At 45.1% G+C, this 20,548-nt stretch overlaps 1 protein-coding gene across 2 annotated transcripts in view; it reads right to left on the bottom strand.

The window, feature by feature from the left end:
- Positions 1-2,210: 2,210 nt before the first annotated feature.
- The window catches only part of BORA (BORA aurora kinase A activator), a 43,235-nt gene continuing 24,897 nt past the window's right edge, over positions 2,211-20,548 (bottom strand). For both annotated transcript variants that reach the window (XM_038742384.1, XM_038742395.1), the window contains exons 9-12: positions 9,308-9,461; positions 5,571-6,175; positions 5,099-5,230; positions 2,211-3,099 (exon numbers count right to left, since the gene is read on the bottom strand). In XM_038742384.1, the coding sequence (XP_038598312.1) occupies positions 3,034-3,099; positions 5,099-5,230; positions 5,571-6,175; positions 9,308-9,461 (957 nt within the window). In that variant the 3' untranslated portion in view covers positions 2,211-3,033. The remainder of the gene's footprint in view (positions 3,100-5,098; positions 5,231-5,570; positions 6,176-9,307; positions 9,462-20,548) is intronic.

Genomic DNA, 20,548 nt, shown 5'->3' with positions numbered 1-20,548 from the left:
GCATTTATTAAGTGCTTACTATGTGCAAAGCACTGTTCTAAACACTGGGGAGGTTACAAGGTGATCAGGTTTTAGACTGTGAGCCCACTGTTGGGTAGAGACTGTCTCTATATGTTGCCAATTTGTACTTCCCAAGCACTTAGTACAGTGCTCTGCACATAGTAAGCGCTCAAATACGATTGATGATGATGATCAGGTTGTCCCACTGGGGGGTCACAGTCCTAATAATAATAATAATAATGATGGTATTAAGTGCTTACTATGTGCAAAGCACTGTTCTAAGTGCTGGGGGGATACAAGGTGATCAGTTTATCCCATATGGGGCTCACAGTCTTCATCCCCATTGTACAGGTGAGGGAACGGAGGCCCAGAGACAGATATGCTATTTATTTTACTTATACATATTCTATTTTATTTTGTTAATATGTTCTGTTTTGTCCTCTGTCTCGCCCCTCTAGACTGCGAGCCCGCTGTTGGGTAGGGACCATCTCTATATGCTGCCAACTTTTACTTCCCAAGCGCTTAGTACAGTGCTCTGCACAGTAAGCGCTCAATGAATACAATTGAATGCATGAATGAATGGAATGAAGTGACTTCTAATGGCATTAAGTGCTTACTATGTGCAAAGCACTGTTCTAAGCGGTGGGGAGGTTACAAAGTGATCAGATTGTCCCACGGGGGGCTCACACTCTTAATCCCCGTTTTACAGATGAGGTAACAGGCACAGAGAAGTTAAGCGACTTGCCCTAAGTCACACAGCTGACAATTGGCATAGCTGGGATTTGAACCCATGACCTCTGACTCCAAAGCCCGGGCTCTTTCCACTGAGCCACACTGCTTCCCTGTTGAACAGCACTTTAAAGTAATAATATTTGTTAAGTGCTTACTCTGTGTCAAGTCCTGTTCTAAGGGCTGGGTTGGGTGCAAGATATTCAGGTTGGACACAGTCCCTGTCCCACACGGGGCTCACAGTTTAAGTAGGAGGGAGTGGGATTTAATCCCCATTTTACAGTTGAGGAAATTGAGGCACAAAAGTCAAATGACTTGCCTGGGGTCACACAGCAGGTGCATGGGAGAGCAGGGGATAAAACCCAGCTCCTCTGACTCTCAAGCCCGTGCTTTTCCCACTAGGCCACGCTGCTCTTAACTTATATTCATGTTTAAACATTTCAAATTGCCATGATGGAAAGTGTACCATGTGCACATGGGGAAAATTACATTTAACAGCTCATTATTTGTTAGGCACATATGCAGTATTTTACATTGGTAACCAAAGTGAAAATGTTGTACTACTATTTAAACATCAACATCTCAATGGCTAATTTTCCATATATTTTCCTTAACGCTTCAAAACAGTGGCTTGCACAAAGTAGGGGCTTAGTATTAAATTCATTTTTGATTTCATTTTAGACCGTGAGCCCACTGTTGGGTAGGGACCGTCTCTATATGTTGCCAACTTGTACTTCCCAAGCGCTTAGTACAGTGCTCTGCACACAGTAAGCGCTCAATAAATACGATTGATGATTGACGATGATGCAAGATTCGAAACATGAAAACTATTTTTGGACACTTTATTCTTTTCAGGTGAAAATTTAAAATTCTCAAGGCTCCGCCACTTGTCTGCTGTGTGACCTTGAGCAAGTCACTTAACTTTTCTGTGCCTCAGTTACCTCATCTGTAAAATGGGGATTAGGACTGTGAGCCCCACATGGGACAACCTGATTACCTTGTATCTACCCCAGTGCTTAGAACGGTGCTTTGCACATAGTAAGCGCTTAATAAATGCCATTAAAAAGAAAGTGCTTGGCACAGAGTAAGTGCTTAACAAATACCATTATTATTACTATAAATCTAGCTGATTTCCACATACATATGTGTATATATATACACATATATATCTACGTAGATACATATATACACATATATATCTACGTAGATACATATATACACATATATATCTACGTAGATACATATATACACATATATATCTACGTAGATACATATATACACATATATATCTACGTAGATATATATACATATATATCTACGTAGATATATATACATATATATCTATATATATCTACGTAGATATATATATATATATACATATATAGCTATGTAGAGATATATATACATATATCTACGTGTATATATATATGTGTGTATATATATATATATATATGTTTTTAAAACTCCATGAAAGACACAACTAGTTTAGAAACATGTTTATTTTGTGGTAAATAGGCAAAAAGCCATGTGATTCAGCTTCCGAAACTTCCTTGGTAGAACAAGACAAAATATTTCATTAAATTTAAGTTTTAAAAAGTCACACCTTGTGGCAGAAACTTTTTCCTTGTTTGTTTAAACATTTAGATAATGCTGAATGAAAAAAATATTCAAAAGGATGATACGCAAGGGCATACTACATATTCTAGAAATATACTCCTCCAAAAAATGTAAACTGTAAAGTTGCAGGTATAGCTATACTGTTCTTTTTCACAGTTAAATTGTAGTTTCATAATTTATGCCAAGGCTAGAGTCAATAGTCATGTTTAAAACATTCAAGTCGCCATGATGGAAAGTGCACAATGTTTAAAAGGGCAAAATTACAAATAAGGGTTCATTATTTGTTACACACTTAAAGCCAGTATTTTACCCTTGGTAATAGCAAATTGAAAAATGACAAATGATTGAATTTGTCCCATAACCATCTCGAAACTTGCAGTATTCTGTCGGTCTTCTTCAGGCATCAAATCGTAATTTCTGTGTTAATTTGAAAATGTCTAGTGATAAAAATGAATTAACTGGTACATCTGTGATCTGTTAGAATTCTAGGCATTGTTAGCTTCACCGTTTCCTGTAAACATCATCGATTCAGGCACTTGATTTTCAGTGCCCCCTTTCACATTGGGGAGGACTTCTACAAGTTCTCAAGATGTAGCTGAGGTAATTTCATCCCAATCATACAGTTATTACACTCCGGTCACAGGCTGAATAAAACCTGCAAATTCAACTGCTTTCCAACGGGCATCTCTACGGCCCGCTCCACTGGGCCGAAGGCACGTTTTTGGCCCAGCATCCTTGAGTTGGTTGCCCTTGCTGTACGAAAATCAAGAAAAGAAAAAGAGGAGAAAGTTTAGAACACAAACCGGAATACTGCATTCGAGACGAAACGGGGTAGAGTTTACTTACGCGGGAATGAACACAGTCCCTCGACTCTAAGCTGGTTGTGGGCAGGGAACGTGCCTATTGACTCGTACTGCATTCTTCCAAGTGCTTAGTACAGTGCTCTGCACAGAGTAAGCACTCAATAAGTACCACTGACTGACCGGCTGATTTTGTTTTTGAAGTGGGGAGGGGGCTGCCCTCGAGGAGCAAGTCGGGAGGATTCCCGCTCCGAGCAATGGCATTTCGTGGCACACTTCTCCTCCTAACCACACTTTACCCTTAGTACAGTGAAGTACTGTACTACTGTACAGTGAAGTACTGTACAGTGACCCTTAGTACTTAGTAAAGTAGACTTTACCCTTAGCACTTAGTACAGTGCTCCGCACACAGTGAGCGCTCAATAAATACAATTGATTGATTGATTTACCCCGTGGCTTGCTCTGTTAAGGTAGCTGGAAGTCGACGCGAGAGGAAGACTGGTGGCAGAGGAGCCCTCCTTTGCCCCTCGCAGCCCACTGGAAGCAGAAAAGCACACACACACACACACACACACACACACACACACACACACACACACACACACACACACAAATCCCCCCCGCCCCACCACGAGTCACCTTTACCCTACAATTCTGACTTTCCCTAACCCCCAAATTCCATTTTAACACAGAGCCCATATTTCCCTCTCCATTTAACTTAAAGACTCTCCTCGAAAAGCAATCAACGCCATTCCTCCTCGGGGCACCGGGAACAATAGCTTCAGGGAAAGGCGCTCTGATGAACAAGAGCTGGTGCTGAACCCCTGCCCAACAGGTGGCTACTAACCCGCAGGAGGTGGCCACTAACCCGCGGGAGGTGGCCATCTCCACAGAACGGTTGGGGAGCCAGCCGGCAGCACCTGAGCGGTGCTAACGAACCATTCCCCAGGGAGGCAGATGCTTTCTGGCCACTGGGACTCCATTGTCCGTCCCAGTGTCCATTCCCTGCCCAGTCTCGTCGCCCCCCACTACACCAGCCGGCCCAACGGACTCAAAACGACCACGTCTCCTGGAAGAGCCAAGCACAAGCCCACCGGTCGGTGGTGGGGCTGTACTGGGCCGGGAAAATGCCCGGGGGTTGCAGCGGAGCTATTAGCTTGTGGTCCGGCTACTGTTTCTCTCCTTAACAGAATGGATCAGTAGCCACCAAAAGTGCCCGTTCAGAGGGATGGCGAGAGGGGTCACCTTTAAAATATCCCAAGCAGCAGTTTCACCGATGGAGGGGAGGGAAAAGGGTTGGGCGGAGTCTTCCTAATCCAAGGCTTCTGGACTACAGCCCTGTTAGCCCACCCTGCTCACAACACACCGAGAGTCCGCGACATACAAAAGCACAGAGGCGGTAGCCGCTCTTTCGGTTTGGAGAAAGGGTGAGGATCGAAAAGCAGTGTGGCTTAGAGCACGGCTTGGGTGCCAGAAGGACCCGAGTTCTAATCCCGGCCCCCGCTACTTGTCTGCGGTGTGACCCTGGGCAAGTCACTTCACTTCTCTGGGCCCCCGTTTCCTCATCTGTAAAATGGGGATTAAGATTGTGGGACAGGGACTGTGTCTAACTTAGTTAACTCGTATCTACCTCAGTGCTTAGAACAGTGCTAGGCATAAAGTAAGGGCTTAACAAGTACCATCATTAGTATTTTTTAAATTATTATTATCCAGAATCTGGCAGGGTTGGAGGAGGCCACCGTTGGGAACCAGGGGAGATATAAGGGGGTATATCAGCGGCCAAAGGTAATCGGACTGGAGAAAAAAGACACTTCAAAGGCCAACTCCAGCCCCACGGAACCAGGGGGCAATGTCAGCCAAGCTTCCGTCCCGAGACTTCGGCACGAGAATATGCAGGAAGGATTCCATTAATGCCACAGTAGTTTTTGCACGCATTTACAGGTTTGACCTACCTTTGATTTGAAAAGTTGAGGATTGCCCTGAATCTCACAGGGTAGCGATTCGTTTTCTCCACTGCCACTCTCTCCCACAACTACATCCATAATGCTGTTTCCGCCAGTCTGCGTATTGTAGCCGCTGTCTGCCTGAGAGTATCACAAGGACAGAACCGCATTAGGAGTACGAATTACACCGGGAATTAGTATCGGAGAAGGTTTTTGTCCCGCAGAGGCTTCAAAATGAATTTTACAAAAAACTTAGGGTCATATAAAACCTTTGTGTTCGGCTGCTTAAACTGACCCAACTCCACTATAGAAAAAGGGAGAAAATACGGCCTATTGAATTCTAATTACAAAAGAATTGATTTTGATGAAATCAAAATTTCCTTTCTTTTCCAATTATCTCAGACTAGAAAAACCCCGTCACTTTTAAAGTTTCCAAGAAAAAAAATCAGAATACAGCGTTCCCCTAAGAGCAAAACCCTACCTGAATGCTACTGCTTTCGCAAGGAATGACGCTGCTTTCTGCAAGAGGTGACATGCACATGTGAGAACTTTCAATGCTGAACGCAATTCCAGTCATAAAGCCGGTCATCGGCAGGCTGCCGTTACCAACCGTCTCCTTGGACCAAGTGTGCTGGTCTGTTACCTCTACGGGATCGACCATATCGACGGTGTTGTTTTCTTTGGCACCTTCGGCGTCCTGCGACAGAGCCGACTCACGGTCGCAGGCGCGGGCCTGATCGGACGTAACGGACACGGCGGTCACGACGAGATGCGTGCCATGGGGGCAAGCGTCACCGGCCGGGGGGCACGGGGGGACTCCGGGATCCAGCGCGGGCGGCGGGGGCTCCGTGAGCGGGGCGTTCTCTTTCTCTTCCTCTTTGCTGTGATGCTCAAGGGTAAAAGGAATCCGAATCAGAGGCGTCCGATACTGGGCACTTCGCCTGCATGTCCCAAGGCTCATCGGGGACCAGTTTTTAATTGGAGAACATCCATCTATATAAGGACTTCTGGTACAAGAGTTGGAAATTCCGTGAGCGCTTGGTACCGATGGGGCATCAGGAGAACGAAAAGCAAATTCTTCTGGCTCTATGGGCACGGGGGGAAAAAAAAAGACCACAAAATAGGCTCATAAAGACAGAAACTATACTATACTGTCTGTCATTGTAATATCAAAGAAAATACTTCTTAGCACTTGTAAATCTATTACAGGGCAAATGAAAGTCGTCTTTCTAATTTCACCTCCATTTAAGAATTTGTTTTATTATGGAGTTTTAAATGCCTTGTTTGCCATTAAGCAACTAGACTGCAAGCCCTTTTAGACTGTGAGCCCACTGTTGGGTAAGGACTGTCTCTATATGTTGCCAATTTGTACTTCCCAAGCGCTTAGTACAGTGCTCTGCACACAGTAAGCGCTCAATAAATACGATTGTTGTTGTTGTTGGTTGGGCAGGGAAAGTGTCTGCCAACTTTGTTTTATCGTACTCCTCCAAGTGCTTACTACAGTGCTCTGCATACAGTAAGCATTCAATAAATATGACTGATTGAAAAAATACAACTGATTAAACAGTAATGTCGATATTAAACAAGAAGGTTCTCAAGTTTGCACATGCTCTTCCATTAAATTATTCTGCTTCTAGAATCAATCGTATTTATTGAACACTTACTGTGTAGAGAACACTGTACTAAGTGCTTCTTAGACTGTGCTTAGTGCTTAGATTGTGCTTAGTGCTTCCCCTTCTAGACTGTGAGCCCACTGTTGGATAGGGACTGTCTCTATATGTTGCCAACTTGTTCTTCCCAAGCGCTTAGTACAGTGCTCTGCACACAGTAAGCGCTCAATAAATACGATTGATTGATTGCTTGGGACAGTACAATAAAACACTTTGTTATTGTAATAACAGTAATAAGGATAACAATAATAATTGTGACGTTTGTTAAGCGCTTACTATTTGCCGGGCAGTGTTATAAGTGCTGGGATACATGCAAGCTAATCCATGTCCTGCATGGGGCTCAAAATCTTAATCCCCATTTTACAGATGAGGTAACAAAGGCACAAAGGAGTTAAATGACTTTCTCATGGCCAAACAGCAGACAAGTGGCGGAGTCTGAACCGGTAATAATATTAATAATAAAGATAATAATAATAGTATTTGTTAAGTGCTTACTATGTGTCAAGCACTGTTCTGAGTGCTGGGGTAGATACAAGCTAATAGGGTTGGACACAGTCCCCGTCCCACTTGGGGGTCACAGTTTCAACCCCCATTTTACAGATGAGGTAACAGACACAGAGGAGTGAAGTGACTTGTCCAAAGTCACACATGGCAGACAAATGGCGGCGCCGAGATTAGAACCCAGGTCCTTCTGACTCCCAGGCTTGTGTTCTATCCACTAGGTCTGATCCCCAGGCCCTTGAATACACTAGGCCACAATGCTTCCCTAATGATTATGGGATTTATTAAACTTTTGCTATATGGTAAGTAAGCAGCGGGGTAGACACAAGGCTATCAGTTCGGACACAGTCCCTGTCCCAAAAATCTAAGTGCTTGCGTTATACCGTCCCCATTTTGCAGCTGGGAAAAATGAGGCCCTGAGAGGAGAAGACACTTGTCTAAGCGGTGGAGCGGGAAGGAGAACTGGCTGTCCTGATCCCCGCCTCCCACATTTTTCCACTAGGCCAAGCTTTCAATGTATTGTATTCTCCCAAGCCCTTTCTCTAGGGCTCTGCACAATAAATATATAATAAATAAATTATAAATAAATTATAAATATTTTTGATCAATTATTGTACTTTTTTTGAAAACAGGGTATGAAAAATTTTACGGCCTGTACCTTTACATTAACAGGTACTGAATAACGGCCACACGAACTACGGTTATGGTCCCTATCATCCGACCTCAGGCAAACCCAAAGAGGCCATAAGGGCCGCTTTTCTGCACATCACACTTGCTGATGGGGTCAGGTGTTTTGAAGCAGAGATAATCCGCTTTCCGATCAAGCAATCATATTTATCGAGCGCTTACTGTGTGCAGAGCGCTGTACTAAGCACTTGGGAAGTACAAGTTGGCAACATATAGAGACAGTCCCTACCCAACAGTGGGCTCACAGTCTAAAAGATTGGCATCAAAGGTTGGATGCTTACGGCCTTCATTCATTCAATCGTTTTTTACTGAGTGCTTACTGTGTGCAGAGCACTGTACTGAGCGCTCGGGAGAGTACAGTCTAACAGAGTTGGTAGACATGTTCCTTGTCCACAATGAGCGTAGTCTAGAGAGAGTTTACAGGCCTTGAGGGGAGGGGAGGGTGCTCTGCTCAACCTGAGTCGGAGAATTTCCAACCGCTGTGGTAAGCGCTGTGGGGCTGAAAGTCCCAAGCTCTGCTCAAATGCTCCTTCTCCTCCTCCTCTTTCTCCTCCTCCTCCTTCAGTCAGGGCAGGAAAGCCTCTGGGTTAGGGCAACTGGGCCGTTCACGGCCTGTGAGACCCAGGTTCACACGGGGACTAGCTGGGACCTATTTTTCCACAGAGAATCACTCTGTAGTCTGACGAGGTGAAGATAATTCCCTGAAAAATGTTGTGCCAATTGCTCTTGTTTACATTTAACCTTCAAAATGTGCCCATCTGAAATCATACACTGTTCAGCTGGGAACCTCAGGAATGAAATGGGCTAAAACCACCCTCTGTCTGTCCTTTTGACACGAAGTGTTCTGACTCTTCAAATGCCTAGAGGCCTCGCTCTCGCCTGTCCCGCCATCGACCCCCGGCCCACGTCATCCCCCGGGCCCGGAATGCCCTCCCTCTGCCCATCCGCCAAGCTAGCTCTCTTCCTCCCTTCAAGGCCCTGCTGAGAGCTCACCTCCTCCAGGAGGCCTTCCCAGACTGAGCCCCTTCCTTCCTCTCCCCCTCGTCCCCCTCTCCATCCCCCCATCTTACCTCCTTCCCTTCCCCACAGCACCTGTATATATGTATATATGTTTGTACATATTTATTACTCCATTTATTTATTTATTTTACTTGTACATATCTATTCTATTTTGTTAGTATGTTTGGTTTTGTTCTCTGTCTCCCCCTTTTAGACTGTGAGCCCACTGTTGGGTAGGGACTGTCTCTATATGTTGCCAATTTGTACTTCCCAAGCGCTTAGTACAGTGCTCTGCACATAGTAAGCGCTCAATAAATACGATTGATGATGACGATGATGATCAGCCAGACATCAGCCATACCTGAAAGTGGCGTCTTCCCTATCTGAAAAGCAATTGGCGAAAACGTTGGTGAAGCAGCAGTTGAGGGAGACTTCTCTGGAAAAGTAGGGCTAGTTACGCTTCCCAGGCTGTACGCCCTTGCACCTCCTCGAATAGGGCTGGAGGAAAACTGACCCTGGGATTAAAAAAATTATGATAAAAGGTATGATAAAAGGTCACATCGACAGAGCACTTGGTCATTAACAATTTTACAATGGCATAGCTACAGGGTCTCTGATTTTTTTTAATTGAGGGTCTCACAATAATAATAATAATAATGATTGGTATTTGTTAGGCGCTTATTATGTGCAAAGCACTGTTCTAAGCGCTGGGGAGGTTACAAGGTGATCAGGTTGTCCCACGGGGGGCTCACAGTTTTAATCCCCATTTTACAGACGAGGTAACTGAGGCCCAGAGAAGTTAAGCGCCTTGCCCAAAGTCACACGCTGACAGTTGGCAGAGCCGGAATTTGAACCCACGACCTCTGACTCCGAAGCCCGGGCTCTTTCCACTGAGCCACGCTGCTTCTCCACAAGGTAACAGATACAATACAATTTCCAACAAGAAGTGCAGTGTATTTTACATTTTCAAGAGCGAAGCGTTAAAGAATGAAAGAAACTGCCAAGATTCGTGAAATAATTTTTCGAACCTATGGTTGGGTATATTCTAAGAAGAACCGTAAGATCTGTGAAATTTCATAGCTATCAGGTGGGTGAATTTTTTTCTTCTGACTTTCTGAGGAAAGCTCCCATTTTGGTCTCAGGACATCTCAGGCTTTGCCGCTCTTCAACCGTGGCCCGACCACCCGGAGGCTTAGGACCTTCAGACCGCTCAAAAAACACATACACAAACCCACACCAGAACTTCCAGATGCTCTTGGAAGTGGCACCAATCTAAACCACTGAAATGTACCACGCGCAAATTACAATTACCCAATTTTACTAAAAGTTGAGTCTGCTAAACAGTTTGATTTTTTCGGATTTCTGTGAGTTTTACACAGAACCAAGAAGGCATAAAAAGAAAATGTAAAACAACTATTGAGTGGAACCTCATGTGGCCCTTCGTCTGTGCCGGCGTGTGATAATACTTCTCGGATACTTGTGAGCAAAGCCCCTGTACAGAGCGTTTGGGAAGATTACTGAGAGCTCACCTCCTCCAGGAGGCCTTCCCAGACCGAGCCCCCTCCTTCCTCTCCCTCCCCTCCCCACAGCACCTGTATATATGTTTGTACAGATTTATTACTCTATTTATTTTACCAGTACACAATTACGTCTAAATGAATGAATGAATTACAACTAAGAGCCCGGCAGACTCTGTCCTCAAGGACCTTGCAGCATACAGCGTGGCTCAGTGGAAAGAACCCGGGCTCTGGAGTCAGACGTCGTGGGTTCGAATCCCGGCTCCGCCACAATTCTGCTGTGTGACCTTGGGCAAGTCACTTAACTTCTCTGAGCCTCAGTTCCCTCATCTGTAAAAATGGGGATTAAGACTGTGAGCCCTACGTGGGACAACTTGATCCCACTGTATCCCCCCCAGCGCTTAGAACAGTGCTTTGCACATAGTAAGCGCTTAACAAATGCCATTATTATTATTATAAAATGCAATCTACTTCACAGAACCCCTGAATCAATGGGGAATAGAATTTGTGATCTTGGGTGTTGCATTAAAAGACGATTTTCTCTAGTGCAGCACTTAAAACGTGTGCAGGAGACACTGGCGGCATTTGGCTCCCCCTCCATCCGTGACTGCGGCTCTTATCTTCCTCATCCTCTGACTTCATTCATTCACTCACTCAATTTATTGAGCGCTTACTGTGTGCAGAGCACTGTACTAAGCGCTTGGGAAGTACAAGTCAGCAACATATAGAGACGGTTCCTACCCAACAACGGGCTCACAGTCTAGAAGGGACACTTCTAAACTCCACTCTTCTTCCCGCGACTGCTACTGTGTCCCCACCAGTCTTTCCTGAGAATGCTGTTCCTGCGTCAGCCCGAGTGCCACTGGGCAGAATTCATATATATGTTGCCAATTTGTACTTCCCAAGCGCTTAGTACAGTGCTCTGCACATAGTAAGCGCTCAATAAATACGATTGATGATGATATTCCTGGATCAGCTCACTGGGAGCAGGAGAGAGGCTAGGGAAACTGCTTTAAAGCCAGGAGTCGGATCGTGGGATCGAGTCCGTTAGGCTTAACAATGCAGCAGGCCGGATAAATAACAATAATAATAATAATGATGGTATTTGTTAAGCGCTTACTATGAGTGAAGCACTGTTCTAAGTGCGGGGGGGGGGTCTACAAGGTGATCAGGTTGTCCCACGTGGGGCTCACAGTCTTAATCCCCATTACAGATGAGGTAACAGGCTCAGAGACGTTAAGCGACTTACCCAAGGTCACACAGCAGACATGCGGTGGAGCCGGGATTAGAACCCTTGACTCTGATTCCCAAGCCCGTGCTCTTTCCACTGTGCCATGCAAATGAATTCAGATTTCCCTTTTCACTATCAGTGGTAAATATCAATCGATCGACGATATTTACCGAGTGCTTCCAATATGCAGAACACTATGCTAAACCCTTGGGAGACTACAACAGGTAGCAGCCATGTTCCTTGGCTAAGACACCATAATAAGTGCAAAGCACTGGACTAAACCCTTAGGGGAGTAAAATACAACAATCAATGGTACTTATTGAGTTCTTGCATTGTACTACTGCTTGGGATAGTACAATACAACAGAGTTAGCAGACCTGTTCCCCACCCCAAACCCCCTAATACATGTGAAACACTGTACTAAGCACTCAGGAGAGTATGACAGAAGATAGGCAAGCTCCTTCCCTGCCGGAAACACCCTGGTACATGTGAAGAACTGTAATAATAATAATAATGATGGCATTTATTAAGCGCTTACTACGTGCAAAGCACTGTTCTAAGCGCTGGAGAGGTTACAAAGTGATCCGGTTGTCCCACGGGGGGCTCACAGTCTTCATCCCCATTTTACAGATGAGGGAACTGAGGCCCAGAGAAGTTAAGCGACTTGCCCAAAGTCACACAGCTGACAATTGGCGGAGCTGGGATTTGAATGCATAATAATAATAATAATAATTGCATTTATTAAGCGCTTACTATGTGCAAAGCACTGTTCTAAGCGCTGGGGAGGTTACAAGGTGATCAGGTTGTCCCACGAGAGGCTCACAGTCTTAATCCCCACTTTACAGATGAGGTAACTGGGGCCCAGAGAAGTGGAGCGACTTGCCCAAAGTCACACAGCTGACAAGTGGCAGAGCCAGGATTTGAACCCACGACCTCTGACTCCAAAGCCCGGGCTCTTTCCGCTGAGCCACGCTGCTTCCCTGGAATGCCCTCCCTCTGCCCACCCGCCAAGCTAGCTCTCTTCCTCCCTTCAAGGCCCTGCTGAGAGCTCCCCTCCTCCAGGAGGCCTTCCCAGACTGAGCCCCTTCCTTCCTCTCCCCCTCGTCCCCCTCTCCATCCCCCCCATCTTACCTCCTTCCCTTCCCCACAGCACCTGTATATATGGATATATGTTTGTACATATTTATTACTCTATTTATTTTACTTGTACATATCTATTCCATTTATTTTATTTTGTTAGTACGTTTGGTTTTTTTTCCTCTGTCTCCCCCTTTTAGACTGTGAGCCCACTGTTGGGTAGGGACTGTCTCTATATGTTGCCAATTTGTACTTCCGAAGCGCTTAGTACAGTGCTCTGCACATAGTAAGCGCTCAATAAATATGATTGATTGATTCCCTCTGACTTGAAAGCCCAGGCTCTTTTCCACTGAGTCACGCTGCTTCTTTGTGAAGCACTGTACTAAGCATTCAGGAGAGTATGACAGAAGACAGGCAAGCTCTTTCCCTGCCCTTCAGGCGCTCACAATATAAAGCGGGAGGAAGGCAACCAAAATGAGGAGAATAGGAGGATAGAGAAGGAAGTAGTTCAAGTACATCAGGATGAAACAGCTGACTGGTGAGCTGAATATACAATATATATGCCGTATGAATATATGCCGTAGGCAGGGCCAAAATACAGCAGAAAGGCCTGGGCTGGCTTTCAGAGCAGCTCGCGTGGAATAAGCCCTCAGATTGATGCCTGTCTACTTGTTTTGTTGCCTGTCCCCCCCTTCTAGACTGTGAGCCCGTTGTTGGGTAGGGACTTTCTTTATCTGTTGCCGAACTGTACTTTCCAAGCGCTTAGTACAGTGCTCTGCACACAGGAAGCGCTCAATAAATACGACTGAATGAATGAATGAAAAGGACAGGAGCTGGGCTGGAGAAGAATCGTGGCCATGTGAGAGACCAGCCCTCTTCCTAAGGGCAGGGGTGGGATGGATGTGGGGGTCAGTCCGGATCGGGGAGAAGCCAAGGAAATGGCCCCAATAATGACACGGAATGGAGCCCATGGGAGGCTTAACCTGGCCCGGGCCATAAAGGCAAAGAGAGGGATTCAAATAATCATCAATCATCATCAATCATATTTATTGAGCGCTTACTATGTGCAGAGCACTGTACTAAGCGCTTGGGAGAGTACAAATTGGCAACATAGAGGGACAGTCCCTACCCAACAGTGGGCTCACAGTCTAAAAGGGGGAGACAGAGAACAAAACCAAACATACTAACAAAATAAAATAGAACAGATATGTACAAATAAAATAAATAGAGTTAAAAATATGTACAAACATATACATATATACAGGTGCTGTGGGGAAGGGAAGGAGGTAAGATGGGGGGGATGGAGAGGGGGGCGAGGGGGAGAAGAAGGAAGGGGTTCAGTCTGGGAAGGCCTCCTGGAGGAGGTGAGCTCTCAGCAGCTCTCAAATAATCATACCTAAGTACTAAAGGTTCTAACATTCTTAGGTGATAAATGATCTTTCTCCTTCTAGTCACACACCAATCCCTTATTTACGGTATTTAGTAGCATTTATTAAGCACTTACTATGTGCAAAGCACTGTTCTAAGCGCTGGATTTATAGCCCCAACTCTTGCACTAAAAAAAGCTTTTACAAGCACCTCTTGAAAAAAAATGGATGTTTAGAAATCTCACTCCTCCACCTCTTGCCCCAAATTACCCCATGTTGGGTTTGGTTTAAACGTGGCGTGTCAAATGATATTTTAGCGGGGCAAAACACCGGTACTCTGGAAGTTAGTAGACTTAATCTGTCCTCCCAAAAAGGAAGGCTTGTGCCATAACCCTCACCTTGACCACAGTCATCGACGTGTGCGTACACACGCAGGCCCGTGGCCCTTTCTTCCGCTGCCGTGTCCCACAGTGCCCAGCCGGGCTCATGTTGCCTATTTATTCTATTTTATTCTATTTTATTTTATTTATTTATTTTATTTTATTTTGTCAGTATGTTTGATTTTGTTCTCTGTCTCCCCCTTTTAGACCGTGAGCCCCCTGTTGGGTAGGGACTGTCTCTCTATGTTGCCAATTTGTACTTCCCAAGCGCTTAGTACAGTGCTCTGCACATAGTAAGCGCTCAATAAATACGATTGATGATGATGATGTTGCCAGGAAAGCATGCTCTCATTCTACAGACCCTTCAATTCAGAACTCGTGCTCTGGCAGAACTGAGTCCATCTTGGCAAATTGACATTTCCTCAAAAGTACTTAAGCGCTTACTAGGTATCAAGTACTTTGTGTTTAGCCATACCTTTTTTTTATGGCATTTGTTCAGCGCTTACTACGTGTCAAGCGTTGGGGCGGAGACTAGTTCATCAGGTTGGACACAGTTCCTGCCCCACACAGGGCTCTCCTTGGAGAGAGGATGTGATCCTCTTATTTATTTATCTTAATATTAATTTATTTATTTAATATTAATTAATATTTATTATCATTATTAATAATATTCAATATTTATTTATTTATTTTACTTGTACATATCTATTCTATGTATTTTATTTTGTTAGTATGTTTGGTTTTGTTCTCTGTCTCCCCCTTTTAGACTGTGAGCCCACTGTTGGGTAGGGACTGTCTCTATATGTTGCCAATTTGTACTTCCCAAGCGCTTAGTACAGTGCTCTGCACATAGTAAGCGCTCAATAAATACAATTGATGATGATGATGATCCCCATTTTAAAGATTTTTGAGAAGCAGCGTGGCTCAGTGGAAAGAGCCCGGGCTTTGGAGTCAGAGGCCATGGTTCAAATCCCTGCTCTGCCAATTAATAATAATAACAATAATAATGATGGCATTTTTTAAGTACTTACTACGTGCAAACCGCTGTTCTAAGCGCGGGGGAGGTTACAAGGTGATCAGGTTGTCCCACTGGGGGCTCACAGTCTTAATCCCCATTTTACAGATGAGGTAACTGAGGCCCAGAGAAGTGAAGTGACTTGCCCAAAGTCACACAGCAGACATGTGGCGGATCCGGGATTTGAACCCATGACCTCTGACTCCCAAACCCGGGCTCTTTCCACTGAGCCACGCTGCTTCTCTAGCAGCTGTGTGACTTTGGGCAAGTCACCTAACTTCTCTGTGCCTCAGTTACCTCATCTGTAAAACGGGGATTAAGACTGTGAGCCCCCCATGGGACAACCTGATAATAAAATAATAATGATGACATTTATTAAGCGCTTACTATGTGCAAAGCACTGTTCTAAGTGCTGGGGGGATACACGGTAATCAGGTTGTCTCACGTGGGGCTCACAGTCTTCATCCCCATTTTACAGATGAAGTAACTGAGGCCCAGAGAAGTGAAGTGACTTACCCACAGTCACACAGCTGACAAGTGGCAGAGCCGGGATTTGAACCCATGACCTCTGACTCCAAAGTCCGTGCTCTTTCCACTGAGCCATGCTGCTTCTCTAGCAGCTGTGTGACTTTGGGCAAGTCACTTAACTTCTCTGTTACCTCATCTGTAAAACGGGGATTAAGACTGTGAGCCCCCCATGGGACAACCTGATAATAAAATAATAATGATGACATTCATTAAGCGCTATGTGCAAAGCACTGTTCTAAGCGCTGGGGGGATACATGGTAATCAGGCTGTCTCACATGGGGCTCACAGTCTTCATCCCCATTTTACAGATGAGGTAACTGAGGCCCAGAGAAGTGAAGTGACTTGCCCAAAGTCACACAGCTGACAAGTGGCAGAGCTGGGATTTGAACCCATGACCTCTGACTCCAAAGTCCGGGCTCTTTCCACTGAGCCACGCTGCTTCTCTAGCAGCTGTGTGACTTTGGGCAAGTCACCTAACTTCTCTGTGCCTCAGTTACCTCATCTGTAAAATGGGGATCAAGACTGTGAGCCCCCCATGGGACAACCTGATAATAATAAAATAATAATGATGACATTTATTAAGCGCTTACTATGTGCAAAGCACTGTTCTAAGCGCTGGGGGGATACACGGTAATCAGGCTGTCTCACGTGGGGCTCACAGTCTTCACCCCCATTTTACAGATGAAGTAACTGAGGCCCAGAGAAGTGAAGTGACTTGCCCACAGTCACACAGCTGACAAGTGGCAGAGCCGGGATTTGAACCCATGACCTCTGACTCCAAAGTCCGGGCTCTTTCCACTGAGCCACGCTGCTTCTCTAGCAGCTGTGTGACTTTGGGCAAGTCACCTAACTTCTCTGTTACCTCATCTGTAAAACGGGGATTAAGACTGTGAGCCCCCCATGGGACAACCTGATAATAAAATAATAATGATGACATTTATTAAGCGCTATGTGCAAAGCACTGTTCTAAGCGCTGGGGGGATACACGGTAATCAGGCTGTCCCACATGGGGCTCACAGTCGTCATCCCCATTTTACAGATGAGGTAACTGAGGCCCAGAGAAGTGAAGTGACTTGCCCAAAGTCACACAGCTGACAAGTGGCAGAGCCGGGATTTGAACCCATGACCTCTGACTCCAAAGTCCGGGCTCTTTCCACTGAGCCACACTCCTTCTCGATCACCCTGTAACCTCCCAACAGTGCTCTGCACATAGTAAGCGCTTAACAAATGCCATCATTATTATTACAGATGAGGCAACTGTAAAAGACAGAGAAGGTAAGTGACTTCCCCAAGGTCACACAGCAAACACTTGGCAAAGCTGGGATTAGAGTACAGATCAATCAATCAATCAATCGTATTTATAATAATAATATAATAATTATATAATTATATTATATAATAATATAATAATATTACAATAATTTATAATAAATCGTATTTATTGATACAGATGTTCTGACTCCTAGGCCAGCGCTCTTTTCCATAGGCAGGCCACACGGTTCTTGATATTTTGAAACTGATAATAATTAGCTGGTCATCAACAGCTAATTAGATAATACTGCACTATTCAGGAATAATCAAAACACATCCCGTGATTACCCGAGACCAACTGATGCGAATTTGGCAGTGCTCTGCACACAACGAGTGCTAAACAAAGAAGCAGCGTGGCTCAGTGGAAAGTGCACGGGCTTTGGAGTCAGAGGTCATGGGTTCAAATCCCCAATCCACCAATTGTCAGCTGTGTGACTTTAGGCAAGTCACTTCACTTCTCTTGGCCTCAGTTCCCTCCTCTGTAAAATGGGGATGAAGACTGTGAGCTCCCCCGTGGGACAACCTGATCACCTCGTAACCTCCCCAGCGCTTAGAACGGTGCTTTGCACATAGTAAGCGCTTAATAAATGCCATTATTATTATTAGTATTAAATAAACACCATCAATCGACTGATAGCCGAAAGCCGGGTACTGAGAAGCAGCGTGGCTCAGCGGAAAGAGCCCGGGCTTTGGAGTCAGAGGTCATGGGTTCAAATCCTGGCTCCGCCACATGTCTGCTGTGTGACCTTGGGCAAGTCACTTAACTTCTCTGGGCCTCAGTTACCTCCTCTGTAAAATGGGGATTAATACTGTGACAACCTGATTGCCTTGTTACCTCCCCAGCGCTTAGAACAGTGCTTTGCACATAGTAAGCGCTTAACAAATTTCATCATTATTATTATTCTCCGAGCCTCAGTTACCTCATCTGTAAAATGGGGATTAAGACTGTGAGCCCCCCTTGGGACAACCTGATTGCCTTGTTACCTCCCCAGCGCTTAGAACAGTGCTTTGCACATAGTAAGCGCTTAACAAATTTCATCATTATTATTATTCTCTGAGCCTCAGTTACCTCATCTGTAAAATGGGCATTAAGACTGTGAGCCCCCCTTGGGACAACCTGATTGCCTTGTTACCTCCCCAGCGCTTAGAACAGTGCTTTGCACATAGCAAGCGCTTAACAAATTTCATCATTATTATTATTCTCTGAGCCTCAGTTACCTCATCTGTAAAATGGGGATTAAGACTGTGAGCCCCCCTTGGGACAACCTGATTGCCTTGTTACCTCCCCAGCGCTTAGAACAGTGCTTTGCACATAGCAAGCGCTTAACAAATTTCATCATTATTATTATTCTCTGAGCCTCAGTTACCTCATCTGTAAAATGGGGATTAAGACTGTGAGCCCCCCTTGGGACAACCTGATTGCCTTGTTACCTCCCCAGCGCTTAGAACAGTGCTTTGCACATAGTAAGCGCTTAACAAATTTCATCATTATTATTATTCTCTGAGCCTCAGTTACCTCATCTGTAAAATGGGGATTAAGACTGTGAGCCCCCCTTGGGACAACCTGATTGCCTTGTTACCTCCCCAGCGCTTAGAACAGTGCTTTGCACATAGTAAGCGCTTAACAAATTTCATCATTATTATTATTCTCCGAGCCTCAGTTACCTCATCTGTAAAATGGGGATTAAGACTGTGAGCCCCCCTTGGGACAACCTGATTGCCTTGTTACCTCCCCAGCGCTTAGAACAGTGCTTTGCACATAGTAAGCGCTTAACAAATTTCATCATTATTATTATTCTCTGAGCCTCAGTTACCTCATCTGTAAAATGGGGATTAATACTGTGAGCCCCCCGTGGGACAACCTGATTGCCTTGTTACCTCCCCAGCGCTTAGAACAGTGCTTTGCACATAGTAAGCGCTTAACAAATTTCATCATTATTATTATTCTCCAAGCCTCAGTTACCTGATCTGTAAAATGGGGATTAAGACTGTGAGCCCCCCTTGGGACAACCTGATTGCCTCGTTACCTCCCCAGCGCTTAGAACAGTGCTTTGCACATAGTAAGCGCTTAACAAATTTCATCATTATTATTATTCTCCGAGCCTCAGTTACCTCATCTGTAAAATGGGGATTAAGACTGTGAGCCCACCGTGGGACAACCTGATCACCTCGTAACCTCCCCAGCACCTAGAACGGTGCTTTGCACATAGTAAGCGCTTAATAAATGCCATTATTAGTATTAGTATTAAATAAACACCATCAATCGACTGATAGCCGAAAGCCGGGTACTGAGAAGCAGCGTGGCTCAGCGGAAAGAGCCCGGGCTTTGGAGTCAGAGGTCATGGGTTCGAATCCTGGCTCCGCCACATGTCTGCTGTGTGACCTTGGGCAAGTCACTTAACTTCTCTGGGCCTCAGTTACCTCATCTGTAAAATGGGGATTAATACTGTGACAACCTGATTGCCTTGTTACCTCCCCAGCGCTTAGAACAGTGCTTTGCACATAGTAAGCGCTTAACAAATTTCATCATTATTATTATTCTCCGAGCCTCAGTTACCTCATCTGTAAAATGGGGATTAAGACTGTGAGCCCACCGTGGGACAACCTGATCACCTCGTAACCTCCCCAGCGCTTAGAACGGTGCTTTGCACATAGTAAGCGCTTAATAAATGCCATTATTATTAGTAGTATTAAATAAACACCATCAATCGACTGATAGCCGAAAGCCGGGTACTGAGAAGCAGCGTGGCTCAGCGGAAAGAGCCCGGGCTTTGGAGTCAGAGGTCATGGGTTCAAATCCTGGCTCCGCCACATGTCTGCTGTGTGACCTTGGGCAAGTCACTTAACTTCTCTGGGCCTCAGTTACCTCATCTGTAAAATGGGGATTAATACTGTGACAACCTGATTGCCTTGTTACCTCCCCAGCGCTTAGAACAGTGCTTTGCACATAGTAAGCGCTTAACAAATTTCATCATTATTATTATTCTCCGAGCCTCAGTTACCTCATCTGTAAAATGGGGATTAAGACTGTGAGCCCGCCTTGGGACAACCTGATTGCCTTGTTACCTCCCCAGCGCTTAGAACAGTGCTTTGCACATAGTAAGCGCTTAACAAATTTCATCATTATTATTATTCTCTGAGCCTCAGTTACCTCATCTGTAAAATGGGGATTAAGA

The sequence above is a fragment of the Tachyglossus aculeatus genome, chromosome 2, assembly GCF_015852505.1.
Source record: "Tachyglossus aculeatus isolate mTacAcu1 chromosome 2, mTacAcu1.pri, whole genome shotgun sequence".
Taxonomy (NCBI): domain Eukaryota; kingdom Metazoa; phylum Chordata; class Mammalia; order Monotremata; family Tachyglossidae; genus Tachyglossus; species Tachyglossus aculeatus.
The sequence above is the reverse complement of the archived record's forward strand: the minus strand, read 5'-3'. Positions and strand labels throughout refer to the sequence as shown.